At 35.3% G+C, this 19,953-nt stretch overlaps 1 protein-coding gene across 6 annotated transcripts in view; it reads left to right on the top strand.

Moving 5' to 3' along the window:
• The window catches only part of LOC106061618 (solute carrier family 28 member 3-like), a 48,117-nt gene that overhangs the window by 8,167 nt on the left and 19,997 nt on the right, over positions 1-19,953 (top strand). For 4 of the 6 annotated variants that reach the window (XM_056018709.1, XM_056018699.1, XM_056018736.1 and 1 more), the window contains exons 2-5: positions 13,779-13,848; positions 14,574-14,780; positions 15,581-15,798; positions 16,633-16,794. In XM_056018709.1, coding sequence (XP_055874684.1) covers positions 14,652-14,780; positions 15,581-15,798; positions 16,633-16,794 — 509 coding nt within the window. In that variant the 5' untranslated portion in view covers positions 13,779-13,848; positions 14,574-14,651. Of the gene's footprint in view, positions 1-1,398; positions 1,438-13,778; positions 13,930-14,573; positions 14,781-15,580; positions 15,799-16,632; positions 16,795-19,953 lie in introns of those variants that run through there. The other 2 variants (XM_056018728.1, XM_056018745.1) reach the window with 2 other exon arrangements.

The raw sequence follows: 19,953 nt of genomic DNA, 5'->3' as shown, positions 1-19,953 counted from the left end.
AAAAATACTACACTTAAGGCTTACAAAAAAAAATATTGTTTAATTAAAAAAAAAACTAGATTTAAATAATTTTTTTACCATTATAATTAATGGCAAAACGTATGCTTAGTATGCATAGTATGATTCATTAATGATGGAAATTCTTATAGCCTAATAATTTTAATAATTTATAGGCCTATAGCGCTGTCACATCCAATATTTAATGAAAGGAGATTTATATTTTTATTTTAAATAAAGGGTCATGATATATCCATATACAATTCGCCTTTTTGAGAATGTACTTGTATGTGCCCCTCTAACCGTTCTGCATTCTCTTATCTTTTAATGGAATGGGTTGCTTGAGTCAGCCATGAAAACCAATGAATTAGCATATTTTAAGTCACAGATCAAGATGCATGACTAGATTGACACATGAATTGCGCAAGACGTAGCTATCTTATTTTTGAAGAAACGTCTGAAATCTATAAGTAATGCCAAAAAGTTTCAAACTCATTAGGCTGCTATTGTATTGTTTATAGTTTTCAGACACATACATGTATAAATAAAATACATTATGTAATCCTACCCAAGCATACATCCAGTTTTCGATGCGTTATCAAACAGTATATATTTTGAAGAGAATTAAGCCTATAATATGACACATGGGCTTAGCCTGGAGAAAGGGGGTTCAAATCATCACGTGCCCCAGACCTCATTGTCTGAAAAAGGAAACTTTACTTAATGCCCCAGTGCAGCGAACTACAGCTAAAGGGGTTTTGTGGTTATCCTCCTCCTCCAATACAAAAACTAAAGCAAAACTAGATACCATTTTCTACCAGATTCCATTAATTAAGAGCAGTGAATATCAGATTTGGTTTTTGATTTTTTTAGCGGAAGAGTAGCAAGCTAATTGCACTGTAGATACCTCAGAATAGACATTTTTTTAAAGCTTAAAAAAAAAAGGAAATAATACTTGGTCCGGGGCGAAGCTGGGCGAGCTCACAGCGCTCCCCTGACTCCCAAGCTGTCCTTGGTGGTGTGAACTGTCTTTCCACTAATTAAAAGAAAATCTTATACTAGGTCAAAAAAAACAAAAAACGCCCGAAAGAATGAAAGGTCAGAATGTAAAGAAGATTAATTACAGATGTATACATTGCAGATGGGGTGATAGAAAAAAATCTCCCCACCACCACCGAAAAAATCCTGGCTACGCCCATGATATGCCATTCATTTGTGGGCCGGTTTATATGGTAATGCCCGGGCCGATTTTGATACCCAGTCGCCCCTGACCATGTTCCACTAAAAAAAGTCAAGATCCGTTTACTTTTCCTGGTAGATTCTAAATTCAGAGTACACTTGTAGTTTCTTCGGCTCTCTCATTCATAAACTTACACATTTCTAATGTTATAGTACCAATCCTACCAATCCATCAGAGAGAAAGTGAGTGCCCTAACGTAGGTAAGATACATTAAAAAAAACTTTTTTTTCTTCTGAAAAAAAAAGGGGGGGGGCGTTCTACACTTAGTGCCGACGTGTCGGCGGGCCGGATAGAACCACGTCGCGGGCCGTATTTTGGGCATCACTGCTATAAAGCATCTTAGTTATGTTTATGAACATACCAGTTGCACATGTAACGCATTTTCCGTAATGATGGAACCGCCTATAGTTTAATTACTACTAGGACCGGCCTTAGGCATAAGTAAACTATGCAGCCGCCTAGGACCTCCGATTGGTGGGGGCCTTGCACATGACTCCAAACAATTTTTTTTAGAAACGAAATAGTGAAACTAGCTCCCAATATTATTGTTGGAGTCACTAGGTTTTAAATAAATTGCGTAATTTTATTTTTCTATTTTATTTCCCTTAGTTTCCATTTCAGACCTTGTGGTCTATAGGGCGGATAATGTAAAGGTCATCTGTTTTCTCAACTAATGTCAGGTACCCATTAGAGCTGGGTGGACTCAGAGGCACCCGAGTTTAAAAATCACAGTCTTCGCCAGGATTCGAACCCCGGACCACGGTACGGAAGCCTCCAAATTCACTTCGCCTAGGGCCTCCAATTATTTAAGGCCGGCCCTGTTACTACCAGTTCTAAAGTTAACACGCTATCAAATTTAGACGTACACATTTATTTGTCACGCTGATTTACTGTTAGAGAAAGAGAGAGAGAGAGGGTGAGAGAGAGGGAGAGAGGGGGAGAGGGAGAGCGAGAGAGAAGAGATGCTATTTGAACAAAATCTTTGTTTGTAGTTAGAAGAAGCCTCGGACACCAAAAGCTCCAACGTGTCTTGACCCTGACATATATGATTGTTTATGGAAAGCCAATGCGGAGGAATGTGAGTGGTCACCTAACCATCTGACTCTTGGTAGTGAAGACAGCTCCATATAACTCTTGAAAAGTTGTGTTTTTTTTTCGGAATAGGGGCCTGGAAAATGAAGTCGTTTGTTATTAAGGCAAGACGATGTCGCCAACTCGGAGGTCCATTAATCGAGTCCTAGTTTGCATCCTTTTCAGGTTCCGTCATAATCTCATCCCCTTACACCAGTAAACACTGTAACGCTGCTATGATACATTGCATGCTATATCAATATTTTCTTTTTATTTGAGTGTGTTTGAAAATGCCTGAGATTATTCTGGATATTACTGTACTTAAAAAAAAAAAGCCTTTTATTTTTAACTTAATCTTGTTCAGAAAATGATTATGTGTTTAGCCGCCAGACGTTCAATTCTATTATTTAAGTTTTATTCAAATAGGTTAAAACCAAATTGTAAACTTTAACAGCATAATACAAATATGTCTGAAAAGTAATTCTTTTAATTTCCCATTACCAGTAGTTTTGTTGCTAGAATATCTTAATTCTAATGGTCTTCTAAATTCCTTTTTAGACTTTTGTTAACCTTTATAATCTTTTGAAACATTTTCTGTTTAAAACAAGAAGTAATACGTGTAGTAGGACCGACATTCTGTCGTATCTCGGCTAAACACACATACACACACGCCAACAAACTTGAATGTATGCACAAACGCACACATACATGAACAAACAAAAAATATAATCACACACACAGTAACTAAGCTTCCATCTCACTCTCCTTCCTTACACAGTTATCTGGCAGACGTGAACTGGTCTGGGATCTGTCTCTTACAGTTAACCCTTATTTTCATATCTCGATAACCTTGAAATGAAAAATATTTTTAATGCATTTTTTTGTTATCTTTGCTTTTGAAAAGGTAAAATAAAAAAGGTAGGGGAGTTTTATATGTGTTGGGGGTCTACTAGTCTGTCTGTCTGTCTGTCCAATGTTATCTTTTTTTTTCATATTACCCTGAACACGAGAAAATTAATTTGTTTTTGTTTTTGTTTAATATCTTGGTTCCATATCTACTACTTCTATCTATATCTATATCTATCTACTATATAATATATATATAATAATATATACTAGCATTCAGACTGGGTGTCAAAGTCGGCCCGGGAATTTCTATACAATCAGGCCCATAAATTGCATATATGCATAGATCTATATTTGTATGCAAATGACAATAAAAGTAAATTAAGAATTTGAACTTCTTGTTTTAGTTAAAATTCGCCTAATTATTGCATTTTTATTAAACAAAAGCTGACAATGCCGTTTTTTTTTTAAATCGACAGTAGGATTGGAGTTGTCCTTAATGAAATGACAATTTTGTCTGTTTTTAAAGAGATTTGCATCAGTTTTCAGAAGATTTTAATAATTTCGGGAGATTTTCATGACTTTTTCGTATATTTTTACAATTTCAGGAGAATTTCAAGAACCCTTTAGTAATAAGTTAAAATGGTTGAATTTAATAATTTACACCTAGAGTTCGCGCGGGGCCTACGAAAGTGCGGGGTCCACTGAGGCCGCATAGGTTGCAGTGGCCTAAGACCGGCCCTGCAAGATGCATGTCCTCAAAATCGGCACGCTGAGTTTCAGTATCGATAAATGTACACATGCATACAGTGAGCTCTATATTTTTTACAATCGCTAATTATGTAGGCCATAAAGGGATGAAGCCTACTGGTAGCACTGTCTACGGATGTAGGCTGTTACATTATTTCGGAGAATGTGTTAGATCAAATTAGTATTACACTGCAGTGATATTTCTCTTGGACATGACGCTTTTATAAGAGAATATTATAAAACCTTTGGCAAGTTAATTCATAGTGACATCCCATGCGGCCCTTTCGGTGGCCCTACCGGCCCATTTACGTACCAGCCCATTTAGGTACAGGCCCACCGGGCATTCGCCCCAGTTCCCATATAGCCAGTCTGCCCCTGCTACCATTACTCCTCGGCTTCGCTCGTTGATTTGTTTCCAGGAAATATATTGTTTACTTTGCCTAGGATCCCTTCCTAATTTTTTCTTACATATAACCATATAATACTTGTTACTTATAACACTACTACGCCCATTGATTATTCCCCAGACTTTATACTATTTATTATGGCCTTTTTTTTGTAATTAATGGGCCACGATTTTCTTATCTTATCTTATATAATACAGACCGTTACTTCAATAAAGAAGATGATTACTTCCTACGCGTCATGCATTTAGTCATGCAAATTAACCAATGACTTAAATTCTGCCAAGTCACTGGTTTTCCTGGCTAGCTCAGGCAACCCATTCCATGCTCTAATTATCTAATAGCACTAGGGAAGAAGGAGTATTTGTACAAATTTGTCCTAGCATATGGGATGAGGAATGTGCCTTAATCTTTGTGTCTTTCAGAGTATTTTATTAAATTGTGTTTTTGTATTTGAAGATTATGGTTCAGTGTTTTATGTATAATTGCTACTTTACTTTTGAGTCTTCTGTCCTGAAGGCTTTCTAAATTTAGTGATTTTACTAAGGGTGTTACTCTAGTCAAATGTGAATATTCATTTGTTATGAATCTCACTGCTCTATTTTGTGTATGTTCCAGTTTCTTAATGTTTTCTTGAGTTGAGGGGTCCGAAACGGAGGATGCATATTCTATTATTGGCTTAACCAAGGTTAAATAACATTTTAGTTTTATGTTCTTATTTGATTTATAGAAATTTCTTTTAATAAATCCTAATGCTTTGTTTGATTTTTTTATAGTTTCATCAATATGTGGATTCCATGACAGTTTTTCATTTATTATAACGCCTAGGTATTTTGCGTTTTTAGTCTGTGTTACTGGTTTGCCATGAATAAGATAAGTGGAATTAATTTGTTTTAGTTTTTTTGTTACTCTTGACAACTGACATTTTTTCTGGGTGGAAAGGCATGCTCCAATTTGATTCCCATTTCTGTAATTCATCTAATTCTCTTTGTAAAATATCTGTGTCTTGTGTTGTTTTTATGTTCTATATATTATGCAATCGTCTTCAAATAATCTGACTTTTGTTCCTGAAGTAATGCAATTTGGTAAATCATTTATGTAAATTAAAAATAGTAGTGGACCTAAGACTGTTCCTTGAGGTTATGGAATTGTCCACTATACATATATTATTATAATGACTCAAATGTAGGCCGCCTTAGCAGACGCACAGCAGTTTTTGAATTGGTAACGATAATAATAAGCGATGTGTTTCATGTAAATCTGTTAGGTGTATGCTAATAATAACAAATTATCAATAAGCCTTATTCATTGTTATCCATGAAATACGTTAGTAAGAATGAAACTGCGCAAGCGTTAAATGAAAAGCAAGGAACCAAACGAAGGTACAAAGAAGATTACATCGGGTATGGTTTCATATCTTCGGGACCTGAAGATGCTCCATTGCCATTCTGTCTGATCTGCAATGCAACTCTGTCGAATGAGGCGCTTGTTCCAAGCAAATTGAAAAGACACTTGGAAACAAAACATCCAGCTGTAAAAGCGCAACCAAAGGAATACTTTGAAAACATCAGGGCACAACAAAATAAACAAGCTAACAAACTTACGAACTACCTAAAGCTGCCAGAAAAGTGATTAATTGCAAGTTATAAGGTAGCTCAGTTATTAGCAAAACGCAAGAAAGTACACCCAGAGGCTGAATCAGTCATTGCACCAGCTTTAGTAATAGTTGTTGAAACTATCCTTGGACCCGATGCCGCCGAAAAAGTTAAAAAAGTTCCTTTGTCAAATGATACTATCTCGCTCAGAATTGAAGACTTATCGTCAGATTTACAAGATCAAATCTGCGAACACTTCGACGTGACTGACGATGAAGTGTCTCTGCTGTGGTCTCTTCAAGTTGATGAATCCACTGACGTTAGCGGCAAAGCCCAGCTGCTAGCTTTTATTCGGTTCATAAAGGATGAAAAATGTGTCAACGAATTCTTATTTTGCAAAGACTTACCAAATACGACCAAATACGACCAAAGGCGAAGATATTTTTAAGTGGTGAACGAAAACATTTTGCTATTCAAACTACAGTGGAAAAAAACTGTGTCAGCGTTTGCACCGATGGCTGTCCTTCCATGCAGGGAAATAGAAAGGGATTCGTCACGCTTGTGCGTGAAGAAAATCCAAATGTATTAGTTGTTCACTGCATTATCCACAGAGAAGCTCTTGCCTTCAAATCTTTACCGAAAGATTTGATGTCTGCTCTGGATCAAGTGATTGAAGTTGTAAATTTCATTAAATCTCGACCGCTTGCATCCCGACTTTTCTCTCAGCTCTGTGAAGCAATGGATTCAGACTACAAATGTCTCCTGTATCACACCAAGGTTCGTTGGCTCTCCAGGGGAAAAGAGTTAAAGCGTGTCTTCCAACTCAGGGCTGAGCTGATTTCATTCTTGGAGGCTAAAAACAAAAAAGACTGGATTTTCTATTCATGACCAGATCTGGTGGGTTAAGGTGACATTTCTCTCTGATTTATTTGACGAATTAAATTGAAGTCTTCAAGGACCATCGGAAACCATCATCATTGCATCCTCAAAACTGAAATCATTTGGTGAAAAATTGATTGTTTTTGTGGCAAAGTAAGAGCTCGAAAGGACTTCTTTCCTACTTACAATGTATGTGCTTCAAATAAAGAAATCACCCCCGAAATTCTGGACACTTTGACACACCTGCAGTCAGCATTGCAGCATTACTTTCCAACAGTTGGAATTCTTGAATATGGATGGGTCAGCTATCCATTTGGAAACAATGAAGCTACAAATCTGACAAATGAAGAAGCAGAGCAGCTCATTGATTTAAAAAACGATGCAGTTCTTAAGTCAAGTTTTGCCGAGAAAAGCCTGGATGTGTTTTGGATTTCAATCAACAAGTTATATCCTGCAATCAGTTTAAAAGCAATCAAAATAATTCTTCCATTTGCATCTTCATGGTTTTGTGAGTTAGGATTTTCAGCACTGACTGAAATCAAATCTAAGAAAAGAGAGAGACTTCTTACAATAGACGATGAAATGTGAGTTTGTTTGTCGACTTTGGAGCCTCGTTTAGATCGCATTTGTTCTCAAAAACAGGCACACTCTTTACATTAAATATAATACTTAAAAACAGGTTTAAAAAAAGTTCTTTTTATTATAAAACAACTGTTGCTCTTCGTGGTGTGCCGCTAAATGTTTGTAGTTTGTTTACTGTGCCGGCAGACAAAAAAGTTTGAGAAACACTGGCCTATTATTAGGGATGTTGAGATGGTATTAATTTTACAAAATGTTGATTCTATATTTTTTGAGTTAGGTAAGGTAATTTCTTCTGCTATAAGAGTGTTTTTTATTGCTAAAAGAACTCCTCCACGATTTTCAGCCCTATCTTTTCTAAAAAATTCATAATTACTATTGAAAATTTCTGCATTATAATTTTCAGGATGTAGCCAAGTTTCTGTTCCTGCAATTATGTCTGGTTTCTCAAATTCTAATAAAATTTCTAGGTCTGCTGTTTTGTTCCTAATGCTTTGAAAGTTTATTACTAAGGTTTTAAGGTATTTTGGTATTACTTCTTTAGTAGGTTTGTTTAGTGAGGCTGCTGTATTAATTTTAGTAGATTTAGGTTTAACAGGAGTGGATCTGGCTAGTGTTTGGTGAGTTTGTTTTGGGATGGTGTTTAGGATGTTGTATGGGTTAGAAGTGTCCGCATCAAAGGAATCAAGCAGTCCTGATGTAAACTGAGGTAACCCACACGGTACACAGTGCCATGATGCATCTTTGTTGCCTAAGGCATAATACAGGTGTATTCATATGGAGACATGATGCATGGTACCATTCATCGCAGGTGTCACATTGAATGGCTTTCTGTTTCATGGTGCATACTTTTTTGCAGATGTTGCATCTATCTTTAGATCTAGGCCCTGGATTTGATTCCACATCTCCTGCTATTAATATTAACAGTGATAGGTATTTATTTCTGCAGTGTCTGATTGAGAACTTCCAATTGTGATGGGTAATCTTCTTTAATGTTATGGATGTGTACGTTAGATTATTTTTGAAGTTGTATTGATCTAAAGTGTGATGATTGATTATGACTGTTGTTTCCTTTTTAAGTTTAGTGTTTTCTGAGGTAGATCTAGTTCTGTGTTCAGCTAGTGTGTATTTAGTAATTATTAGGATAAATAGCCAGAGCTATTTCATGATGACTGTTGTTGATTTTAGTTTTTAAAGGTCTAATCTAAATCTATTTTAGGGTATACAATGCCTAAGTTAAGTTAAATGTGAAAGCTAATTTACAATGACAATCAAATCAAATGGTTTATTCAAAATATAGACCTAGACTAGATCTAGATCTTTTTATAGTCTAGATCAGGGGTCTTCAACCTATTTTGGCCTACCGCCCCCTTTTCGATTTTTTTCTTTAAAAAAAATCCGCCAGCGCCCCCCTCTAAGAAAAACACTTATAAAGAAGCATGAGAAGGCAAATTTGAACAAAATATCATCTATCTATTAATTTTTATGTTGTCAATATCCCGCTTGAGAGACGACCGCATGCCAAAGGCGATTGTTGTTAACTCCTTGGCCTATGACTGACGAGCTTTAAGAAGAACTGAGTTACAAAGGTGCCCCCTCCCCCGTGAGCGCTATAAAGATTTATTCAGGCGCCATTTTGCTCTCACTGGCATAGAGAAAAGTACCTGGCAGCATTCTCTGGTAGCAGATAGCCTCTGAGAGAAACAGTTCGAGAGCTCTTACAAAAACTGCGGGACAAACATTTGATACTCAAAGAAACGCCATTATTGAAGACAGAAAGAAAAGACGGAAAGAAAACTTAAATAGAACACCAGCATACAAAGGCTTTGTCTGCATAAAATTCGGGAAAATATGTAGGTCGCAGTTGGGTTTGCGTAGTTATGGACTCAGTCGTAATCTTCGGAATTAAAGGCAAAAACAGGCAATATTATCATTATACAAAAAATTATGTCAAATAATTTGCAGTGATTACACACAAAAATTAATTGTAAAGACTTTCTTTCAAATCCTAAGAAAAGTCTCCGTTTAAATTTTTTAATATTAGAACCTACTGTGTTTTGGTTTAATTGTAAATTTAGTTTCATTTTTTAATATAAATATTATTATTGCTGAATTCACTACAAAAAGAAATTAAGCTAATGGGAACCTTGTGCCCCATGCAGTCTGATAATATTAGAAATTTCAAGCATTAAATTAGCCAAAACAAGGCGAAGGTCTCCTCTAGTGGCTACATCCAGTCTATTTCTTTGCTTATTCATTAAGTTTATTAAGCACTGAATCTATGTTAACAATGTATGTTTACTGAAAAGCTAAAACATAAGCCAATTTCGACCACAGTTTTGGAATTTTACTGAAACATTTAAATGCAGCCACATCTCTGTTGTGCCTCCAGGGGCGTAGCTAGGAGTATCCATCGTTTGGGGGCCAGGGGGCTTGACATCTTTGGGGGCCGCTGCATTTTGCGTAATATTTAATTTAATTAATTAAAAAAGCAATAATTTGCCCCCCCCCCACCCTGAATGGGGACCCGGGGGATTTGAACCTCCCCCCACCCTAGCTACGCCACTGTGTGCCTCCTATGTTTACATTCTTTTTACTGAAGACATAGTTTTGTAAATCTATTTTTTCATGTAACTCAATTTAAACATCAGTAACAGATGTTTAATAATTGTCATTTAAATATACATATTTTAAATTTTAGAAGCGAATCTTAATTTCTTCATAGAGCATTGTTATGTGAATTGCATAGATATCGGTGTCCATGGGCAGTAATTCATTTGTTAACAAACAAGTTATGTGAGATTCTAAAACTCTGTAAAATAGATTTAATATCTCGATAAAAGAGAAAATGATATTATCAATAAAAGTTAATCTCTTTCCTAGCAGTCGGAGGTTCGTTTCATTTATTTGTGTGAGATGCCTTCCATGTAAAAAAATTTTTTTTAGCCTTCTTTAAGTCATCGCCAACCGTTGAATCTTCCCGTTTCTCAAAAACAAAAATTCTTTAAGAGTTAAAAAAAAACGAGCCATAACAAATAACAAGCCCCTTTCGAAATCCAGCGAACTTCAGTTTACAACAAGAGTCTAACACCTTTTTCATCATTGGTTTCACAAAACTATTGAAAGACGCGCTTATTTTAGGCATGGGTTTGTATTTTATTTACAGTTTTATAAGTAGATTCAAATAGAAATGAAATTGCGGGCTAAACTTTTCTTGTGTATCATAACTCACAAGGTGAATAGTGAATAGATTTGTTCTTTATTCTATATTACATATGAAGTCATTGTAGCGTCCAACCACTGATGGTTTCCAATATGTCCTCATAAGCTACATAACTAGACAATTTTGAAATAATGTTCCATCTCTAACAGAAAAAAAGTCTTTTTGTGTTACATATGTTTTAAAATAAATTTAGTTTTAATCAATTTTTCAACAATATCACAAGTATTTTTAAAAAAGCTATGCATTTTCTAAGAAGCCATTAAAACATATCCTGCTTTGCCTTTTTTTGTTTTTAATATTGTTTTAATTGTAGATTTTTATAATTGTTCATGAATATTATTAAATTATTTTTGGGAATCGCTATATGTTCTTGAAGCTGACTTGGTTTCATAACCTCATCTTAAAATGCCATCAAATAAGAACTTACTTTTTTTCTAGTAGCAATTCAATAAATCTCAAGGAAATATTACATGACATACCAGTGAGTTTTCGTAACAACATTTTAGCAATGTTTTTTTTTGTTTTTAAAAAGTTAAAATATTCTTTGAAATGTTACCTTTAATGTTTTTTGCAATTAACATTTACATATCAATATATTAACATATCTAGATAAAATAAACTCTAATCTAAAAGGCGTATTACCTACTTTGTTGATCAAATCTCAAACGTTTATACACGAAAGATTCAAGGACAATAGATACTCTCCAATCATAACAAAAGAGTAAGAATTGAAAAATAGAAAATGGGATTCCCGAACTCAATTTCTAACGCTGTTTCTGTTCTTAAATTAGAAGCAAGTTAACTATAATTTGTCTATATTTAGTTTCCCAGCTTTAATGTTGAAGAATTTTAAAATTTGTTTTGTTTCAGAGCACCTTTAGTTTCTTCTTTCCGCCTTTATGCCCAGCGCCCCCTTACCACCCTATTTTGTGCCCAGCGCCCCCCTACCGCCCCTTTGGCTCTCAGCGCCCCCCAAAATCTCGAAAACGCCCCCTAGGGGGCGATATCGCCCCCGTTGAAGACCACTGGTCTAGATCTTTGTTTATGTCTATAAAATTCAATATATTTACGTGTAGAACTAATTATTTAGAATATTACTATTAGTTATTATAAGTAGTATTAGTAGATGATTCGTAGATCTAAAGCCTTAATTAAAGTCTAAGTCTAACACTAGACTGACTAGATTTTAAATCTAAGGATATAATTATAAATATAAAAATAAATATCTAGACTAAAATCTAGATCTAAATAATATAAATAATAAAATATTAATATAAGTTTATAGGGATTAGTGAGACAAAATGGTCCTAAACTAAAAGTTGTTAATTTGAATTAATTAGTGGAAATAATGCTGAATTAAGTTAACGATGTAACTAACATATTTTTGTTGCCGGTGAATGAGTGTATCTGTAACAATGAAATTTCACAGCCTGCTCTCTCTCTCTCTCTCTCTCTCTCTCTCTCTCTCTCTCTCTCTCTCTCTTGTTCACTCACTGGAACCCTATTTTGTTTTTTTTATGTTTTTAACCTGCGCATCGTAATATTTCTCCTACATAGACTTTTCACTTGGTTTGGAAAGACCCGCATCATAATGCGACCCCGACACATAAGCTCACTCCTATTTGGCGTCCTTTAATTCATGCATCACCTTTACTTATTCACTCCCCCTCTCTGCCCCACCCCACCACCGCCAACAAGTTGGTCCTTCGCACACTATGACTTTCGGCTTCTCAATTCAAAATATATTATATTTCAACCGTGACCCCCCCCCACACACACACACACATACACATTGACACACACGGTAACACACACAAAGACAAACACTTTCACACTTTTCGGCCCATTTTTATTACAATGACAACTTTAAACTTTTTAAGCATCCTCCGTTTGATCGACTAGTCAGGGGAAATAATATAAAACAAGTTTCGTGCTCTTTTTTTACATGCTTTCTATGAAGACTGCGGCCTTCTGGGATATACTGAAAATAAAATACAAAGGTTGGATAAAAAGCTTTGCAGCTTTTTCGCGAATAAGTTAGGTTGTTAGGTTGCGAATATGTCGAATCGGGTTTTTAGTGAGCTTGTAGGAGGTAACAGGAACCTGTGTACGAGATTTCATGCGGCTACGTGAGACAGGGTAAGAGAGTTCAGGATCAATCAGTGAGTCAGTGGTATTTTCAAAATATAGATAGACAGACAGACCGACCGACCGACGGACGGACGGATGGATGAATGGATGGATGGATGGATGGATGGATGGATGGATGGATGGATAGATAGATAGATATAGATGGATGGATGGATGGATGGATGGACAGATAGATAGATAGATAGATAGATAGATAGATAGATAGATAGATAGATAGATAGATAGATAGATAGATAGATAGATAGATAGATAGATAGATAGATAGATATAGATGGATGGATGGATAGATAGATAGATAGATAGATAGATAGATAGATAGATAGATAGATAGATAGATAGATAGATAGATAGATAGATAGATAGATAGATAGATAGACAGACAGACAGACAGATCGATGGATGGATGGATAGATAGATAGATAGATAGATAGATAGATAGATAGATAGATAGATAGATAGATAGATAGATAGATAGATAGATATAGATGGATGGATGGATAGATAGATAGATATAGATGGATGGATGGATAGATAGATAGATAGATAGATAGATAGATAGATAGATAGATAGATAGATAGATAGATAGATAGATAGATAGATAGATAGATAGATAGATATAGATGGATGGATGGATTGATAGATAGATATAGATGGATGGATGGATGGATGGATAGATAGATAGATAGATAGATAGATAGATAGATAGATAGATAGATAGATAGATAGATAGATAGATAGATAGATAGATAGATAGATAGATAGATAGATAGACAGACAGACAGACAGACAGATAGATAGATAGATAGATAGATAGATAGATAGATAGATAGATAGATAGATAGATAGATAGATAGATAGATAGATAGATAGATAGATAGATAGATAGAGGCCTCAGAGAGAGAGAGAGAGAGAAAAAAAAGCAGGCCCACATGAGTCGCTTACGAGTTTGTGTCAAAACACAACTACCTTGTTATCTTGCTTTTTTTTTCATTCTGTGCTCGTAAAATTAATTAAATTTTTCTTATTTTCTTTTATTTTTCAGTTTTAATGTTTGACTGCATGAGGACAGACTACGACTAGTTCAAGTGTTCCTATGGGATGATACTTTATGAGTAGGTTTCGCAAAACTTAAATCTACAATTATATCCTTTCCAGCCAATCAAACCAAGACTATGTGAACCCCTAACAAACAGGTTCAAAGCATAGTTTTAAAGAATTAGTTTTAACAAGAAACAAGAAAAACCTACAAAAAAAAAAATTAAAAAAAACAAAGCTGATGCTAAGTGTAGTTGTATCAATTAGTTTGGATCAGTCGTGTAATTAAATTTGTAATAGATCAAGACCAAAAACAATAAATATTTGCGATCAGAAATATTTTTACCAACTGTTTTGTGAAGCGCTATTTCAAGCTTTTAGCTTTCTCAGTACACTATGACCCTATCACTTGTCTGGACCAGTTGGGAAATTTAGGGGGGGGGGGAGGGAAAGAAAGGTATAGGCTATCTGGTTGAATTTTACCGTGAAAAGCACTACTAGTTCTATAAAGAAGGTATTATCTTTTTAAAAATTTATTTTTGTTGCTTTTCTTGTTAAAATTCAATCCAATCATATATACGAGAAATAAGTTGTTTTTTTTCCCCACATTTTTCATAAAGCTCACACTTGCACCCAACGTGACACACTTTTTTTTTCTTTTAGTGGCCCACGTCTGTGACGTAAAACCTGCCAGTTGTTTATAAATAAAGTGCACAATGTTCTTGCTACTCAAATTAAACATTCTGGCAACTTTTTTTTAAATACAAAAATATCTGAAATCTCCCCCTTTTTTTTCTTTCAGGACAGATCGATAAAGCAATATCGCATCCAGTCTTAGAATAACGACTACTCCTTTATCAGTGTATCAACATACAAACGAATGGCCGAATTAAAGACTATCAATACCTGGCACGGACAGGAAGATTCGATACCACTAGAAACCAGCGTGAATGTCCAAATACCAGCCTATGACAACAAAGCTTTCACAGACTACCCACATGTTGAAACGGTGACCAGAGCGTTTAGCTTGCCTGATTTCATTTTTTTTTCCGTTTGACCTGGAGCGGGGTGGAATGGGAATGTTATCAATTTTTTATAAAAAAATATTGATCCGTTATCATTTTTTTAAATAGTGTATTTATTCATGTTTTTAAGATTCCTATGATTTGATTTCATTTCCGGCTTTTTATCTCTTTGAACCGCGTGAGCCAATGGCAACAAGGCGTGAATGAGGGGATGAAAGCAGGGAGAGGGGATAGTTCAATGGAGACTTAACTCTTTCTCTCCGTAATTATTTACCACATTCTGTTGGAATCAACATTGGTATCGTCAGTTAGGAGAGAAAAAGTTAAGTATATTGCTTAACCTATAAGTCTTTGTTTCGGTCTGTCCTTCAGAAATAAAAATGATTACGTCATAGTCCAAACCTCCAGCAGGACGAAAAGAGAGCAAAACGGTCAGGGTACAAAATTGGGACAATTGTAACGACAGCCCAAAGCGCATACGACACAACCGGGAAACCATCCAATATATTAGATAAATTGTAAATTAAAGATGCTATCACTGATGAATGCTGGCTTAATGAATGAATGGTGTATAAGTTGATGAATGCATGAATTGCTGGGAAATCTGTAAATAGCTAGGTTTTTGGTATACACGGTGTTCAAAATGAAGAAAAGTGTTTATTACTAAATATTAGCAATATTTTTTTCAAGTAATATGATATTTTTTTATATTATATATATATATATATATATATATATAATTATAATTTATTTATTTATTTACTTATCTTGTCTTTTTTTTTAGTTTGTCGTAAATGGCAAACATGCGACGAAATCATTAGACAATGAGCTTGACGCTAACCCTGTGGATGATGAGACCAGCCGCTTTACAATCGTCGTTGGTCGTGTTCAAAAAGCCATATTTGACTTTAAACAGAAAAACAAAGACGTTTTGAACACCATATTTAAGCTCGTTCTACTCTTGGCCTACTTTGCATACTTCGCTTATGCGATGTACTATAGGTTAGTGAGATACTCTAAACATGGAGATTTGTTGTCAATTTGAGTTATTTGGTGTAACTGGTGTACAGAATACGGAAGTGTTGATAAGCTAGGCATTTTAAAAGCATGGAATGATTTCATTGTAAATTTTGACACTGCTGAATCAAATGTCATAGTCTACCGATTGTAGCGGAGGCGCGGTAGCTGAGCGGTAATGCGCTTGGCTTCCTAACCGGAGTCCTGGGTTCAAATCCTGATGAAGACTGGGCTTTTTAATTTCGGGATCTTTGGGCGCCTCTGAGTCCACCAGCTCTATTGGGTACCTGACATTAGTTCGGAAAAAAGTAAAGGCGGTTGTTCGTTGTGCTGGTCACGTGACGTCCTCGTTAACAGTGGGGCATAGAAACAGATGACCTTTACATCATCTGCCCTGAATTCGCAAGGTCTTATAGGGGAAATGTTCTTTAATTTTTACCGATTGTAGCACAAAATGTTTATTATTTCCTTGGCAACAGTGAATTTTTCAAGTGGATAAAAGAATCTAAATGTAAACAGAGCAGATAGACATAGATCTAGATCTAACCTTAAGTATGAAAATTCCTTATTCACAAAATGTGTTTGTGTTAGATGTTTCAAAACTAAGTATTCGATAGGTATGTCAGTGCATCGATATGTATGTCAGTGCATCGATATGTATGTCAGTGCATTAATATATATGTCAGTGTGTGTATGGTCAGTGTATTGATATGTATGTCAGTGCATTGATATGTATGTCAGTGCATTGATATGTATGTCAGTTCATCGTGTGCACGAAATTTAATTTCATGGCATTGTCTTTCTTGTGACTCTGTCTAGATTTGGTGATGAAGGCTCTTGGCGACTTCTAATCGTTACAATTCTAGCCTCCCTTGGAATTCTGCTGAACCTGTTCCTGAGCTACAGAAGGAGAAAACATGAAGACGACGGAGATAGTGGTCAATGCACTGTCAAACTTTGGAAAGTAATTGCAAAAATTAGGTAAGTTTTTTGGTAATAGTTTAGATGCCCAGATACCTTTACTGACCACCATGTTGTTTTTAAGCATATTTATCAATATTAAACTTTCAATAACTTTTTTTAATGAGATTTTTTTTTCTAATGCTGTCAACTTACGAATTTGTAAGTGTATTTACTGAAATGAAGGTCTAAAAAAAATGTTAATAAATTTATGAAGTTGTTTCTTCTTTTTCTCAATAACTTTTTTAAAGAGAGTTTTTTTGTTCGTATGCTATCATTTTAAAATGAATTTTAATATTAGATCTAATAGCTGCTAGAAAGAAAGACAAAACAGCAACAAAGTCATGTAAACTAATACCAGTTTTTTTTTTTTTGTTAACTTTGTGTTTATCATGATGTTGTTGTTGTTTTTTTTTTGTTTTGTTATTTAATATGTTGTGTATTAGTTAAGCCAGTCATGCCCAAAATACGGCCCGCGGGCCAAATCCGGCCCGCGAAGTTGTTCTATCCGGCACGCCGACACATCGGTACAAAGTGTAAACCCCCATTTTTTTCCAGAAAAAAAAAAAGGTTTTAAAATGTATCTTACCTACGTCTATGACCTTTGACACTTGTACGTTTAGGAAATGACGGAGCCGAAGAAACTTCAAGTGGACTTTCAATTTAGAATCTACCAGGAAAAGTGAAGGGATCTTTACTGGGTTTTTTTTTTTTGTGGAACATGATAACAAGTCATGTTTAGCCAAAATATTTTATTTGTAAAGAAAATCAACAACAAATAAACGAAACTATAATACAAATATGACGGCATTCTTGGTTTTGAGCACAAATGTTTAAAAAAAGAAACTACGCATAGACATTGAGGATAGGGAATATTTAGCTAAAAGAGACAAGAAAATGAGTCGTTGGTAAAGCTAATTCAATCTCAATTTGTAAGTAGAGAAATGAAGCTCTTTTCCGACGTTTAAAAAAAAAAGAGATAACTTTCAGATATCACATTAATTAATGTAAGTACTAGATCCACAGGTTTCTAAAAAAGAAAATGTTTCAGATCAATTTAGTTTTTGTAACTTTTCGATCATGTGGCCCGCGACACGAGTGACGGAAATTAAAATGGCCCGCACTTCGAATTAGGTTGGGCATCGCTGAGTTAAGCTATTTTATCAATTAAATGTTGGCTTGTTTCACGGGTTTGTCAGTACATCATCTATCCCTTGACATTTGCCGTATTGTCAAGACTCATTTTCTCTCTAATATATGTATGTGTCATGCTAAATATACCCAATTCCTGGACAATACCATAATGACACATACAATGACAAAATAAGATTCAGAATGCCACTTTACCGACATATAACATGTTTAATTACATTATTTTCACTATAATACAGAAAAATAGTTAGAGTCTACACTTAGACTATATATATACAAAAAAGTCCAACTGTCCTGGACTAGGAACAAAAACACACTGCCTTATCATGAGTTACATTGTTCAACAAAACATCTCACCAAATAAAAACAACCCAAAACAATATTAATTTTGAGATCAACCACCTGAATTGCCCCCCTTCTCCTCTACAGTAAACAGGAGACCCAGGCTGACCAGAACTCAGTCCTGACAGTAGGGGTGTTGTGACAATTCGCTTAATTAAATCCCTTCATTGTTCCCGGTTAGCTGCTGTTCTTAGCATATTATTCAGAGAGATGCCATTACATTCTTTTACTTTCACCAGCCAGCTATTCTTTGGGCTCCCTTCACTGTGCCTTGAAGAATGACTTTTGACAGTGAGTCATGTCTTACAATATCACCTGGCCAGCTCAGCTTTCGTCTCTACACAGTATTAACTCTTTCTCTCCGTAATTATTTACCACATTCTGGCGGAATCAACGCTGGTAGCGTCAGTTAGGAGAGAGAGCATTAATTTTCTTACCATGCTTTGCCAGCCAGAGTGTTGATTTGTAAAAGTACAAACTTATTTGTCTTCTTTTCCTGATATCTGATACCCTGCATATTTCTGTACTCTCAAAGGCTTTATTTCTGTTTTCAGCCTCAGAGTTTAGTGTCCAACTTTCACAACCATTTAGGAGTAAAGTTACTGGGAAATAATACATTGACTTATAGCTTAGCTAAAAGGAATACATTTATCTTATAAATTACAATAACTTGACCAGGTGATTACTTTAGACAAAAAGATTTAATAGTACTGGTATGATTAAAAAAAAATTAACATGAGGAAACAATAACCTAGAATTTAAACACTTCATCTTAAAAGTATCAACTAAATCAGTGGTTCTCAAACTGTGGTGGGGCTCCGCGAGACGACGAAAGAGGGTCCGCAGATAGATTCAAATTGTAAACAATTAAAATAACTTCCTGCTAAACGCTAGTTTTTCCGATCGGATAATTTGAATAATAATCAGCTTGCCCCTTGCAACTGTTTAATTAATCTATTAGGAACTATTCTATAAGATGTCATTTGTTGACTCAGCTTGGACAAAACTGCAAAATGATTGTTGACAGTCTTGGTAGAAAATTTTATCAAGCGCATTAAAAATCAAATTGGCCAATCAAAGTTGGTCTTTTAATTTCTCTACTTTTTAAGCCAATCAAAGTTTGTCTTTCAATTTCGCTGCTTTTCAAGCCAATCAAAGTTGTTCTTTTAATTTCTCTGCTTTTCAAGCCAATCAAAGTTGTTCTTTTAATTTCTCTGCTTTTCAAGCCAATCAAAGTTGGTCTTTTAATTTCTCTGCTTTTCAAGCCAATCAAAGTTGGTCTTTCAATTTCTACGCTTCATCGCGCCATTCCTACCGACAACCTCTTTGATTCTACGACACACCGACCTCAATCTGGTTATTGATTGTGCACGTTTTATTATAAGTTTTGAAGTTATGCGTGTGGTAGTTCGTGTTCGATGTAACCGTTAGAGTAAGGACAAATATTGGAAACGACATGAGAAGAACTAATTAACTTTGCCATCACCTGCTGGTATGGTAATACTTCACTGGCACAAAGACTTAGACTAAATAGACTAATTAAAAAAGCATCGTATATCACTCAAGTACAGCTACCATCTCTTGAAGAGCTTTTCCAAGAAGGATGCCTTTCCAAATCACTCACGATTCTTAAAGACAACCTGCACCCATTAAACCACTGTAACATAAGATCTGAACGAAGTGGTC

This window comes from Biomphalaria glabrata, chromosome 1 (genome assembly GCF_947242115.1).
Source record: "Biomphalaria glabrata chromosome 1, xgBioGlab47.1, whole genome shotgun sequence".
In the NCBI taxonomy this organism is placed as follows: domain Eukaryota; kingdom Metazoa; phylum Mollusca; class Gastropoda; family Planorbidae; genus Biomphalaria; species Biomphalaria glabrata.
Note: the sequence above shows the minus strand (reverse complement) of the source record. Positions and strands in the feature narration are given on the sequence as shown.